General features: G+C 44.7%; 1 protein-coding gene across 3 annotated transcripts in view; it reads right to left on the reverse strand.

Moving 5' to 3' along the window:
- The window catches only part of LOC126293546 (uncharacterized), a 67,881-nt gene that overhangs the window by 7,797 nt on the left and 44,836 nt on the right, over positions 1–15,248 (reverse strand). For all 3 annotated transcript variants that reach the window (XM_049986814.1, XM_049986813.1, XM_049986812.1), the window contains exon 4: positions 14,062–14,184. In XM_049986814.1, the coding sequence (XP_049842771.1) occupies positions 14,062–14,184 (123 nt within the window). The remainder of the gene's footprint in view (positions 1–14,061; positions 14,185–15,248) is intronic.

A 15,248-nucleotide genomic window follows, 5' to 3' on the forward strand; every position in this document is an offset into this window, starting at 1 on the left:
TTTTACAACTTTGAAACCTGCTTCCGCATCTATACTCGGCAAGCCACCGTACAGGATAGAATGTGCTCCGTGTACCACTGTGACAACTGAGCAGGCAGTACGACTGAGATCACAGAGAAGATAACGCAGAGCAGAGATTGCCAGTGAAACACTTGACAGACAGTATTTTAATAAAATGTATGGCTCTGTTAACAGTTCTCAGCTCCACACTAGAAATACTACATATTCCAGGAACAAATGTTTTTCCCAATTGGCAAGAGACCTAAAAGCACATCCCATCCTACCCAGAATTTTACTATTCCCTACAGTCCACATGAAGAACAACTGTTTGTAAGCCTCCGTGTGAGGACCGGCTTCTATAATTTTACCTTTGTGGTCTTTCAAGTAACATATGTAGCAAGAAGCATTACACTGAGGTGACAGAAGTCACAGGCAGTGATACACACATACACAGACAGCAGTAGTTGGTTGGTTGTTTTGGCGAAGGAGACCAGACAGCGAGGTCATCGGTCTCATTGGATTATGGAAGGATGGGGAAGGAAGTCGGCCGTGCCCTTTCAGAGGAACCATCCCGGCATTTGCCTGGAGTGATTTAGGGAAATCACGGAAAACCTAAATCAGGATGGCCGGACGCGGGATTGAACCGTCGTCCTCCCAAATGCGAGTCCAGCGACAGCAGTAGTAGTATCGTATATACGGCACGTAGAAGGGCATTTGTGAGAACAGATTTCAAACGTGCTTACGGCCACACGATGGGTATTAAAAGACTTTGAATGTGTAATGGTAGATGGAATCGAACAATGGAAACTCCGTGTAAGAATATCAACAAAATAGAAAAATATAAATTGCTATATATCTTAAAGAAGATAAGTTGCTGACAGGCACAGTTAAAAAGACACTTAAATGAAGCTTTTGGCCACAGCCTTCCTCAGCAAAAGAGAAATACACACTATTCAGACACACAAGCAACCACACCTCATGTGCACGACTGCCAACTCCAGTACCTCCGGCTCGTATGCAACTATCACGTGGGATGTAAGCAGCAATCTGGAGGGAGCGAGGAAGGGGACAGTAGTGCACAGGTGGGGTAGAGAGAAATGCTGTCTGGTGGAGTGTGCAGGGTTTAGAGTGCCAACAAGCACAGTGTCAGGAGGTTGTGGGGAAAGGAGAGGGTGAAAAAAGGAGCCAAAAAGGAGAGGAGTGGGGGGAAAATGGGCAGGTGCACTGGTAGAGGGAGAGCAAACAAACATGGTGGGAAATGAGAATGAGGAGGAGATGATAGAACAGAGGAGGTGGAAACTGTTGGCTGGAGGCTGTGGGGACAGTACGTTATCACACCTTGAGGCCAGAATAATTACAGAAGCACAGAATTTTTCGTAAGGATATGTCCCAACTGCACAGTTCAGAAAAGCTGGTGACGGAGTGAGGGAACCACACGGTTTGGGTAGTGAAGCAGCCATTTGAAATCACGCATGTTATGTTCATCTGCGTGACGTGCCACAGGGTGATCTGCTTTGGTCTTGGCCAATTTGGTGGTGGCCGTTCATCCTGGTGGACAGCTGGTCGGTAGTCATAGCAACATAAAAAGCTGTGCAATGATTGCAGAAGAGCTGTTAAATGAGATGGCTGCTTTCACTGGTGGTCTCTCCCTAGACGGGATAGGATAAGCCTGCGACAGGGCCGGAATAGGAAGCTGACACCGTTCCTCACAAGCGACTTCTAATCAAGCTGCGGAGCTATGGGGTATCGTCTCAGTTGTGCGACTGGATTCATGATTTCCTGTCAGGAAGGTCGCAGTTCGTAGTAATAGACGGCAAATCATCGAGTAAAACTGAAGTGATATCAGGTGTTCCCCAGGGAAGTGTCCTGGGACCTCTACTGTTCCTGATCTATATAAATGACCTGGGTGACAATCTGAGCAGTTCTCTTAGACTGTTCGCAGATGATGCTGTAATTTACCGTCTAGTAAGGTCATCCGAAGACCAGTATCAGCTGCAAAGCGATTTAGAAAAGATTGCTGTATGGTGTGTCAGGTGGCAGTTGACGCTAAATAACGAAAAGTGTGAGGTGATCCACATGAGTTCCAAAAGAAATCCATTGGAATTCGATTACTCGATAAATAGTACAATTCTCAAGGCTGTCAATTCAACTAAGTACCTGGGTGTTAAAATTACGAACAACTTCAGTTGGAAGGACCACATAGATAATATTGTCGGGAAGGCGAGCCAAAGGTTGCGTTTCATTGGCAGGACACTTAGAAGATGCAACAAGTCCACTAAAGAGACAGCTTACACTACACTCGTTCGTCCTCTGTTAGAATACTGCTGCGCGGTGTGGGATCCTTACCAGGTGGGATTGACGGAGGACATCGAAAGGGTGCAAAAAAGGGCAGCTCATTTTGTATTATCGCGTTATAGGGGAGAGAGTGTGGCAGATATGATACACGAGTTGGGATGGAAGTCATTACAGCATAGACGTTTTTCGTCGCGGCGAGACCTTTTTACGAAATTTCAGTCACCAACTTTCTCTTCCGAATGTGAAAATATTTTGTTGAGCCCAACCTACATAGGTAGGAATGATCATCAAAATAAAATAAGAGAAATCAGAGCTCGAACAGAAAGGTTTAGGTGTTCGTTTTTCCCGCTCGCTGTTCGGGAGTGGAATAGTAGAGAGATAGTATTATTGTGGTTCGATGAACCCTCTGCCAAGCACTTAAATGTGAATTGCAGAGTAGTAATGTAGATGTAGATGTAGATGCTGGGTAGATGGATTTGGCAGGTTTTGCACCCGGATCTCTCACAAGGATACGATCCTCGTGTCAAGAGGTTAGGACTGGGAGTCACACAGGGATAGACTAGGATGCCATGGAGGTCGGGTAGGTGACGCAACACACTTCAGGAGGGGTAGGAAGTGCCTCTCGTAGGATGTGTGTATTTCAGGGCACGATGACAGGTAATTGAAGACATGGTGAAGGATGTGTTTCAGTTTTTCCAGTCCGAGGTGGTACTGGTTGATGAAGGGGACACTACTTTGTGGCTGGCTCTTGGGGGTGGTGGGAGGATTGGGGGTGTGGGGAGAACTGGCACAGGAGATCTGTTTGCGGATTAGGTCTGGGGGTTAGTGCCTGTCTGTCAAGGCCTTGGTGAGACCCTCAGTGTATTGAGGAAGGGAGTTCTTGTCCCTGCAGAAATGCTGTCCCTGGGTGTCCGGGCTCTATAGAAGCCATTTTGGTGTGAAAGGTATGACAGCTGTCAAAATGCAGATACTGTTGTTGGTTAGTGAGTAATGTGGACAGAGGTGCAGATGGAGCTGTCCAACAGGGCGAGGTCAACATCTAGAAATGTGGCACACTGGGTTGAGGAGGATCCCTTGAAGTAGATGGGAGGGAAGGTGTTGAGGTTTTGAAGGAATGAAGACAGCACATCGTGGCCCAGACTATAGATCAAGAAAGATATCTATCAACTTGAACCAGACTAGAGGTTTGGCGTTTTGGGTCGATGTAGGAGGGTGCCATATATGAGTGGCCACGGTTGTGCCGCAGATTGATTTGTAAACGATCTGGACACCCTATCTTCGTTCCTTCACAACATCGACACCCTCTTTCCCAACCACTTCGTGTGGTCCTCCTCAACCCAGTGTGTCTCCTTCCTATATGTTGAACTATTACTCTCTATCCACACCTCTGTCCTCATTAAACTCACAAAGTACCAAGAGTACCTGCACTTTGAGAGTTGGCATCTCTTTCACACCACAAAATTCCTTCCGTAGTGCCTGGCTACCTGGGACAACATATCTGCTATGACGAACTCCATTGCTCAGTATGCTAAGGGTCTCATCCAGGTCCTCACAGAAAGGCACTAGTTCCCAGATCTAGTCCACAAACAGATCTCCAATGCCATTTCCCCCTCACATCCCCAATCCTCTCACCAGCCCCAGCAACCAGCCACAACGGAGTGTTCCCTTCGTCACCCAGTACCACCCCGGACTGGAACAACTAAACCACATCTTTCACAAGGGCTCCGATTACCTATCATCGTGCCCTAAAATAAAGGACATCCTTCCCGAGATACTTCCCACTCCTCCTAAAGTGATTTTTCAACGCTCACCCCACCTTCGCTACATCCTAGTCCATACCCATGCCACTCCCGAGCCCAAACCCTTGCCACAGGAACTGTGTCCCTGTGGAAGACCCAGGTGCAAAGCAGCCCAATCCACCCACTCAGCACTTCCTACTACACTCCTGTCATAGGTATTCTCCCCCACCAGGGGGCGGGCCACCTGTGAAAGCAGCCACGCCATCTACCAGCTCAGTGGCAATCACTGCACAGCATCAGCACAACACAACACCAGCAGTCCACCAGGATAAAGAGCAAAACAGATTACCCTGTGGCAAATCATGCAGCTGAACATAAAATATGTTATTTCATTGGCTGCTTTACTACCTGAGCTATCTGGGTCCTTCCCTCCACCACCAGCTTTTCTGAAATGTGCAGATATGAGTTATCCTTCCAACAATTTTTTTTCTCTGCTCCAGTAATTCTCCCGGCCTCAACCTACGGTAACGTGCTGTCCCCACACACTCCACCCGAGAGTTTCCAGTGACCCCCCCCTGTCATCATACCGTCTCCTCACTATCCCCATCTCAGACACTGTTATTTGTCCTCTCTCTGCTAATGCTTCCACCCAGTTTTGCCCGCTCATCTCCCTTTTCGCTCCTACTTTCCCTACCTCCCTCCCCTACAACCTCCTGACCCTGCGCTTGTTGGCATTCTGGGACCTGCACACAACACCGGAGAATATTCATCTTCTCTCCCCACCCGTACACTACCATTCCTTCCCCTTCCCGACACCTCATTGCTGCTCGCATCCCATGTAATAATTATATTCTGGGCCAACATGCCGGAGTTGGTGGGCACGTGTGAATGATGTGTGCTTGCTTGTGTGTATGATTGGCGAATTCTTTTTGCTGATGAAGGCTGTGGCTGAAAACTTTGTGTAAGTGTCTTAATTATGTCTGCTCGCAACTTCTTTACGGTTAGTAGCAATCTATCTTTTCGTACATTGTCGAATGGTAATTGGAGCCAGATGAATGGGAAACTACATTTTGGAAACAAATTCAAAATTCTGAGGTGCAGTGTCAAGACCGTGCCAAGAATACCAAATTTCAGGCATTACTTCTCTCCACAGACAATTCATTTAACGACAGAGCAGTGGTCTGCAGAGCTGTCAGTGTTAAGATACGAGCAACACTGCACAAAATAACTGCAGAAATCGGCACGGGACATACGACAAACTTATCTGCTAGGACAGTGTGGCAAAATTTGGCATTAACAGGTCGTGGCAGCAGACGACCGAAGGAGTGCCTTCGCTGACGGCACAGCGTTGCCTGCAGCACCTCTCCTGGACTCTCGACCGTATCGGTTGAGCCCTAGACGATTGGAAAACTGTAGCCCGGTCAAACGAGTCCCTATTTCAGTCGGTAAGAGCTGACAGTAGGGTTCAACCCTGACACAGACCCCACAAAGCCGAGGACCCATGTCGTAAACATGGCACTGTGCGAACTGGAGATGGTTCCATAACGGTGTGGGCAGTGTTTACACCGAGTGGACTGGGTCCTCTATTTTATTTGGAATGATCATTCACTGGAAACACTTATGTTCGGCTACTTTGAGACCGTATGCAGCCATTTGTGGACTTCAGATTCTCAAACAACAATAGAATTTTTAAGGATGACAAAACAACTTGTCACCAGGCCACAATTGTTCACGATTGTTTCGAAGAGTATTCTGTACGTTTCGAGTAAACGATTTGACCACCAGATCGCCGAACACAAATCCCGTCGAACATTTGTGGGACGTCACAGGTCAGTTCGTGCACAAATTCTGTACTGACAACACTTTTGCAATTGTGGATGACAGAGACAGCATTGCTCAATATTTCCGCAGGGAACTTCCGATGACTTGAGTCCATGCCGTGTCAAGAAACTGCACTACACTGGGCAAAAGGAGGTCCAACATGATATTAAGAGGTATGCCATGACTTTTGTCGAGGTATATTGTTTGAACATTGCTGAAACACACACACACACACACACACACACACACACACACACACACACACACACATTGTTAACAGTAAACCACATTGCGATGCAGTGCTCTCTCTCTCTCTCTCTCTCTCTCTCTCTCTCTCTCTCTCTCTCTCTCTCTATGAAGCTGAAATGGAGCTTCTCTCATTTGGGTCTAGTCTATTTCCTCTGTCAACTGTATCTCGTACTGGTTCCAAACTGATGACCAGTGTACAAGTATTGCTCAAATGAGAGTTTTGTACACTATTTCCTTTGTGGGTGGACTACACTTACTGAGGATTTTTCCACAGAATCTCACTCTGCCATCTGCCTTGCCTGGCACTAGTTTTATGCAGTCATTCAACTTTAAATTGGAATGTATGCATACTTCCAGGTACCTAATGGATACAACCACTTCCACAGATTGTTCTGTGATTGTGTAATCTTAAAATAATGGATCTTTCTGTTTATTTGTGTATAATGTGTTACATATGTTTATGTTGAGGGTCAACTGCCAATCCTGTAATAAACACTCTTTGCAGATCTTTCAGCATTTTGCTACTAGTTTCTAGTATGGCAATGTCTCTACGATTTTGAAATTTGTGTGACAATTTAAACGAGGAACCTCAGTGAAATAGTTCTAGAAAGAGGAATTTAATATTTTGCTCTTATCTCTGACATCAGTCATTTCTGTGCCTGTCTAGTCGATCCACTGGCCGATTTAATGTAAGGCTGAAACTTCTTATTTTCAGTCAGATTGGTAGACAGAATTTTTTTCTTTTAAATTACTTTAATAATTTACTAAGCAACAACACGGAATCTGAACACAAAATTTCTGATACTTCACACAAGCTACTCCCTAATGTGCAAGCTGCATTTATTTTTTATTGGATTGAATTATTGAAGGAAATGGTGAGAGAATCAGAAGGTACAGTACATCAGAACGTAGCAGTAAAAAAAATTAACACCAGGTTACAACAAAGATTTCCTTTAACAACTACTGTCTTCTATTTTTATCTAAAATACTCTAATATAACTACAAACTAAAGCTACTTATTTCTAACATAGAAAAATTGGTTTAAATATTTTGACAAATACCTGCAAGTTTGGACAATTGCATATGATACACATACATTAATTTTCACCTTTGCAGATGAAATAACTCGTCACAATCGGGAATAATACGAAAACTTGGAGAAAAAGCAATGACTTTCAAAGTTTTCTCATTTGAAACACATAAGCACTTCTTGTGCAGCTCATTGGCTCAGTGGTGAAGTGCCAGATTACAGGTCCAGAGGTCTCGTTACTCTAGTGTTTGTACCTGTCACATTTCCCGTTTTTCAACCCCGACAACAGCTGCCGAGTCGCACCTCAGTTCAAACTGTAGGATCCCCTATAAATGGCCGGGTAAGCCAGTTCCAAGTTTGGAGGAGGGTGACTGCGTACCACAAATGATAGGACAGTGCTCAGTAAAGTGCTCCGATGTCCAAACCGATCTTCGGACTGACAACAGCTTTACTTTTTAAGCTATTTCTTTACAACTAATATAAATACAATCTAGTGTGTTTTTTTGTGCAGGTTAAGTGTGAAATGGAAAGTTTGTCAAATACGGAAATAGTAAGGAAGCAGAAATACAGTCAGGTACACTAACCAAGTTTTATAAACCTACTGCAGTGAAGCGTACGCATACGAAAGTGAGCTATAAGCATTAGAAGAATCCGGCCCAAGTCTACAGTTTCCTCAAGATTAGTTTCGGGCAGAGCACGGGAGTCGAAAAGAAAAACTGGCAGTTGCAGTACTCGGCTGACACGGAGTATTCAGTTTTTTCCCTTATCACCCACTACAGTGTGGAAGTGAACATGAACCGTTCGTGCCTGCTGAGTCCAGCAGTACTTCGTAGAGTTACTAAGCGACAGACAGGACGTGCCATTTCTAGTACAGCCAATATGCACACATTAAAGTGAAAAAGCTTTCAAAACTTAATACCTTCCTCAGAAAGGGAGGAAGGATCGCTCGTCAAATGCCGGGAGAGAGGTGCAGGTCGGACCCCGGTCAACAAGGAAGTCAGAGCCAGTACAGTGACGAGTAAGCTGGCTGAGCCGAGGTAAAATTTGCTGTTTGGAAGAGCGCGCCGAAGCACGTAGTGTGAAGCACTCGCCGTCCGTTTCTGGCAGTGGTGCCGCTGTGGCAATCGCAGCTTTGGTGTCTCCCTCTGGTGGGAAAGGTTGCCTGTTCACGTGCATTCAAGGGGCGCTATGAGCTCGCCAGTCGGTCAGTCTCTCGTCTCCAGCTTGTTAGTCTGTCTCTTGTCCGGCAGTTAGTGTCTGTCTGTCATTCGGATCCACTTTTAAAGCCGGCAAAATGAGAGTCTTTCCACTCCACCAGTAAGAGAACTCAGCAAGTGGTCGCCCGGTCGGGGCTTAGTTCCTGCATCTGAGTCTGCGCGTTAGGCCACCAGTCTGCTCGAGTTTGCTCAGGGGATTATCATTGGCGGTCGGATCAATCGGTTGGTCGGTCGCGGCGTATAGCGAGGGGTAGTTACTTCGCGCGGTCGACACGAGAGCAACAGGAGTCAACCCACAACATCAGTCTGGGCGGTGCGAGCTGCGACATCGTGAGATGGGAGATCGGCGCGCCTTCCTGCATCCATTGAAGCGGCTGGCAGCAGACGGTTCGAGAGAGCGATTTCGGGTATTGTTTGGCCAACCTTGTAGAATTTTATATAATATTTCATTTCATGGGCTTTCATTTAAATGATCATATTAGTATATAATGTTGCCACCCTTTCACTGTAAGACCTTTCTTAGAAGTTAAAATCAAGTTGCACCTTTGGTGCAAGGTTAATATTTTAATTGTTAGTGTTTTGTACCATTTCCATCCCTCCTATGGGGGGTGCATAGTTTGTGTGCTTGTGTAAATTGTTAAAACTCTTAGTTCAAAGTTATCTGGTGTGTTGCAGATTTGCACCAGTGGAGTCTTTCAGTGGCTGTTGCGAGTGGTCATAGCTACGGTCGTGTCAAAAGGGAGCGGCAGGGTTCTCTGCACGAAAGCTCATACAGTCAAAACTTCTTTCTTTCTGCCTCTGAATAAATTGATACTTTGATATTTAGAGGGCGCCTTCTGATTATAATTTTAAATCTATGTCTTTTAAAAAATGCTTTTAGGTGCAATAAAAGTGAATAAAATTACCATTTGTTAAAAGGAATTTGGTTATGATTTCAAGAGTTACTCCCAGTCAAACAAAAAAGTTAATGTATTAAACATCTGACATCAAATATTTAAGAAAAAGCTAAAAAGAGGTTTGAAATTATGTATAAAGCTTGTTGGAAGACACACAGTGCTTTCATCATCCAATATTGGATTTTGCAGCACAAAGTGGTGTTAAGGGTAAAAAGGAACATTATTTTCTTTTTCAAATTTTGCAATGTTTTTCTTGTGACTACCACTATGCCTCAGTGACACGATGGTTACATAAGAAGCTCAGCAGCAGTGGGAATGGATCCCACTCTCAGCTCTGCTCAGCTACACACATTGAGCAAGTAATGCTTTCAGAAGTTTCAGTCAACAACTGGGACGGTAGAGATCGGTCACGTGGGGAGCACGTGCCGGCCGACACGACAGTGGCCACAGCAGTGAACCGCTCTCTCGTCCACCGACCCTGCTACCCTGCAGATGTGTCCGCCTGCTCCTCCAGCCGAGGACATAATGCTCTCCGCCACTATGCGCGATTCCGTCCAAGGTCATAGCAGGTGATAGACAGAATGTACACCGTAGAATACGAGGAGGAGAATAAATCTCCATTTTTTGGCAACTCTTTCATTTCCTATGCTAGAGTGAACAGAATCAGTCCCAGATTCCCACATCACTGTCGTCCAGACATAAAACGCAGTTTATAACCTTAATATTTGCTTTATTACGTTAAACCTCCAACGTATCACACTTAGCGGTGAGTGGACTGTGTCGGTGCTCTAAATTTGGTCAATAATTGTACGAAATATTGAAAATCAAATTATTATTGCTCCCGGAAGCCACTAAAATAACAACCTGCAACGGGGACTACGAAACGTGAAGTGGATAGGCCCCATTTAGTTACATGGATCAGAACAGGAGGGATTCTTAACAGTTTAGGTCAGGGAGTTTGGGTAAAGAAGTACCAGGTACGAGGGTGCAAATGTCTCGCAGTAGCAGCAGCAGGCCTCTGCTGTACCAGCTACTGGTTGTCCACAAGCAAGCAGATCTTATGCGTCCAACCGCGTTGTCATCAACGCCCTATTTTTGACCCACTCCCTTAGACTTGCCCCTGTCGCCTCCCGTCGTCCTCACCGCAGGTGAGCCCCTCTCACCCCGGTCACCGATTCAGCTGACCTTCCTTCAGGAGGAAAAAATTTTGTCAGCGGTACAAAATATTTCACCTGCAGACGATAGCTAGAGTCGAGATGACGTACAGAGAACCCCGACAGTTCGCAGTGCCGTTCCCGACTTTCCACTCCGAAATGCTGACGGTCGCAGGCAAAAACAGTATCCGGCTACGAGCTGTGACGGCACAGAGGTGTCACCGCAGAGACGTTTACAAAATTGCATTAGTTTATCGGTCGAGGTAGGCTCGCGACCGGTCCGCCCACACTGTCGGGGATCGATTTACACCGACTCTACCGTAGTGGCTGGCAATTCTGCTTCGTGTGACTCGCACGCGCTTTCTACCATTTTTTTGTACTTTTACACGTTTATCGACAATATACACTTGGAACTTCATCACTTGACAGGGTGTGAAGTCCAGAAATTCTAACCCCACACAACATTACAGTTATTGTAAGTTTGTTTTTTTTTTTAAAAAAAAAAATAACTCGTGTACTCTAGAGCACTGACTGCCATATCAAAGGTTTTGGTTGTGCAAAATAGTTTAGCCAAAACTGTGTCTCAGTTCACTATTTTGCTAATACAGCTCCTACTACCAAAAAATTCAAAAGCTGCTACCACCTACTCGAACCCAGCGGTGCTAAACCCTAGAATATAAAAAATAAAGCAAGATGTGAAATGAGCATGTTGCTTACTGGCTAATGTGTTTGTAATGCACTGTGTTGTCTCTTACATAAGAATGAGAACCACCAGCCTCGTGGATGGCTAGCAATCGCCAGCTATAGAGGGAGCCAAGTATGGCATTTTGTTCCTTCCACCCAATACTACTTTACCTAATCTTTGGAGGCAGACAATGTTCCTGCACATATTTTTTGAGAAGCTTTCATTACTAAACGTTGCACAATACTGTTGACACTCACGATCCTTTATGCCAGGAGCGGGGAAACGCTGCAAGTGGCTCTCGAGCGCACAGCGCTGCACGTGTGCTGCTCGCGTGCAGTCGTCGAATGGGGCAGTGGCGACAGCAAGCACGTTCCGGCAGTGTAGTACGAGACTAAGCCGCAGATGTCGATGCGAAGCGACCACTACGTAGTGAACGTTGTATTTCCAGAACCGGAAAATGCAGAGTGAATCGAGGAAATGGAGATGTGGAGATTTACTATCTTTTAAAAAGTAATGGGAGAGTCATTTTTTCTTTGTGCAAAAACGTGAAAATTCGAAATTTTTAGTATGTGGCAGTATTCTCACTAGTCAGCGGAAGTTAAGTATTGAAGGCCATTGTAATAAATTTCACAAGGACGAGTACAATTTATTGTTGGATTCTGAGCGGATGGGGAAATTGACTGAGGTTAAGAAGAGCGACCTGACGATATTAGATGCATTTTTCCTAGTTGCCGTTGTCACGAGAGATCTGCGCCTTTCTCACGCCATTTCTCTCATCTAACTGATTTAACATTTTATGGAGCACTGTTTTCAATTTTTCAGGACGACAACAATAATAGCCCAGCAATACGTGGAAGCTATAAAATTGCGCTCAATACAGTGAGAGATGGAAAACCTTTTGTTGAATTAAGAGCAAACTTAAGTGATGAAAATTTACATAACTGTTTGCGTTTGTCTGTGTGTAGAAATTTTGTTCCAGATATTAAACGTATTGTAAACTCCACCTGTGATAATTAAATAAAATGTATTGTAGTTAATAGGTACTCTTTCAAACCACGATTTATTTCAAGCACTCCTGCTAACCTTATTCCATCATTCAATAAAGCAAGCTAGAACAACAAAACGCATTACAGAGGAAGGAGTGGACAGAAGGTACGGTGGGGTGGGGAGGGGAGGGGTGGGGAGGGGAGGGGAGGGGAGGTGAGCGGGTGGCCAGCTTGCCCCTGTGCGCACGCCTGCAGGATTCCTGCCCGCCCCTACTTTATGCAGTACACGAACAGATAGGAGGGCAAAAGTTTGACAAGAAATCTGTATGGTAGTAATGCTGAGAGAAAGATTGTAACTGGGAAGCCTTTTTATATTAAGTTAAGCATTTAATATATTTATAATAATAAACTAATAAATTTGTAACGATTTTTAAGTCGAGTGATTACCTACAAATTTTGGTAATAATACGACCTACACAAAGTTTCGGTATTGACAGAACAGAAGACTTTTCGCCAGGGCCACGAGAGATGGAAAGGCCACTACAGTGGGTCTCTGTCCAGGAGGCTAAAGGTGACCGGCAAGGGTGCGAGCGACACACGGCTACAGCAGGCGACAGTAGGCCAGCCGGAGAGGCCGAGGGACACCACACGCGTCTGCCGTTGCAGTCGCCTACTCGTCTTTTCGGAGCCCTCGTGTACAAATTTTTCAGCTCTTCACAATGAGGGCTATAACAATTAGACAGGTGTCAGTCTAAAGATGGTTGACAGTTGCTACATCACAGAGGAAGGGATCTCAGAAAATCAGTCGAGTAAATTCGAAGACTTTGCTGAGAATATTTTTGTCTGCTCAATGAACTGTAATGAAGGTTTGTACCATTTCAATGCTTTGCAGTGTGCATTAAATAATCATCTTTGGCAAAGTGCACCGACATTCTCCACTTTGACCATAATCTTCACAAATTGCACTCCCTTACAAACTTTCCCAATGTAAACGTAGTGGGAAACCATCTCTTAGTGGAATTGAAGGGATAAAAGTTCGACAGTCTTATAGAATCATACAATGTACTCGTAGGTAGTTTTGCAATTTCGATGTCTGTCCCGATACACACACACACACACACACACACACACACACACACACACACACACACACACACACACAATGTCTCCTAACCTCCACCCTCCCCACATAACATCAAACTTGTGAACTGAACTCACTTTTGGATTTTATATCACATGGAAAAAAATTCTGAAGAGAGATCGTCAACTAGATTATTTCTGACAATTTCCTCTGAATACCGTTATTTCATAATACTACACACACAAACTGAGATGTAACTGACTAAGTAAACAATTACAGTTCAATTTATTCCAGACTGTCCCATCAGATACTATTCGGAATGATCATTATTAACAGTTGACAGTTGTGTAGAGACTCTGTGGTCAGCCTTCAGAGCTCCATTCAGGAATGTCACTGTTTTAAATTGGTACCACTACTTCAATGATAGCCGTCAGCCAGTTGCAGAAAGGCAAAATACCAATAATGTTTCATTAAATGTTTGGAAGAACTACAAAAATTCGCTTTAGTTAACATATCAGTGTTACTGTCCGAGTGTCTCAGACAGCTCGCGATTGTTTTCGGGTGATATTTTTACAGAATGTAACAACATTATCTGCCTATAGTTCACACAGTAATACTTTATTATTCTAACTGGTCAATCTGTTGTATGAAGTTTTAAGCAGTCATAATTTATCACTAAGTCTATGGGGAGAAAGAAACATCGAGACATCATTAGGAATGAATTTTTATATTTCTTGCAGAACTGCAGAGTGGTACAAATTTAAAAAGTTTTGTTCTGAAATGAAGCAGGTAAGGCTAGCCCAGAAGCACACACACACACACACACACACACACACACACACACACACACACACACAAAAGCTGCAGTTCAGCCTAACCGAGTGGCACTACGCACACAGTGAGCTCACCACAGTCGGCACGGGTAGTGCAGCCACGACACCGCCGACCTCTCCCAGCATCAGCTCCTCCTCCTCCTCCTCTTCTATTTCGTCCACGTCTCCTTCGGCACTAGTGGCGTCAGCTATAGTCTCCTGAGTAAAAATAAATTCTGTCTGATCACTTGCCGTGTTCTGTAAGGAGCTTTGCAAAGGATGTACAATAAAAGCTTATATTAAAAAGCTACAAACAAGACAGAATTACAGGTCTTGGCTTTGGCAGATGAAATTTTTATTATTGCCAATCAGCAGCAGCAGCAGCAGCCGATACCACCACTGCCATTTCTGTCGTTAAATGATGTGGCCTCTCCGAGTACCGAGTTCAGGTATGTCTGCAACTTCATCTTCCACAAATGACTATCTCGGGCAACATTCAGCCAGGTAACTTCAGCAACCTTCCACACACCTTTGCCCCAGATGTTCTCTCTGATGTCTTTTACGTCAGTAATTGATCTTGTGTCTTCTGCCCTCTACTTCTTCTTCTTCCCTTGTAACCCAAACACAGACCTTCCATGCCTCACTGTGCAGTTCTAGGCTTCTGCCTCGTCTATTCGTGAAGTGCACAGGTCCCACAGCCTCTAGTCAAAACTGGGAGGGCACACTGATCGGAAAACTTTTTTCCCAGTTTTACTACCATATTTGATCTGAATTTTGTTAAATGTCTTCCAAATGATTGCCAGCCGAGCTCAATACGCCTAAAGATTTAAGATCTTAGGTATCAAGTCGTATTTACGTGCTAGCCGAGATGGACGTATTCTCTGACAGTGTCCGACTGTTTCTTTTTGAGCTGTACTTTTCCTACAGATCTTCGTTTAGTGGACAAATTTTGTCAACAGACGATTTGCATTCATTTCTGCTGCCCGGCATTCTCGGTTGAGATCTATAACCGAAGTCTGTTGCTCTTCAAAATCAGTTGCTAATACCACAAAGTCATCTGCAATGCACAGGTACAAGAAATAAACAAATGTGAAAATGAAGACATTACTCCCAGGTTTTGGAACTTACAGTTTCGTCCTCAAAGAGGAGGAAGTGACATGCCGAGCCATATTAAAAAGGAAGAGTAGCTCACTTAGACCCCAGCTATAAAGAGGGTGAGGGGTCAGAGTTAGCTGCCGCTCCTTTTTAACCTTACTCCACCCGACCCTATCTCCTCTCTGAAA

This window comes from Schistocerca gregaria, chromosome 10 (assembly GCF_023897955.1).
Source record: "Schistocerca gregaria isolate iqSchGreg1 chromosome 10, iqSchGreg1.2, whole genome shotgun sequence".
Taxonomy (NCBI): Eukaryota; Metazoa; Arthropoda; class Insecta; order Orthoptera; family Acrididae; genus Schistocerca; species Schistocerca gregaria.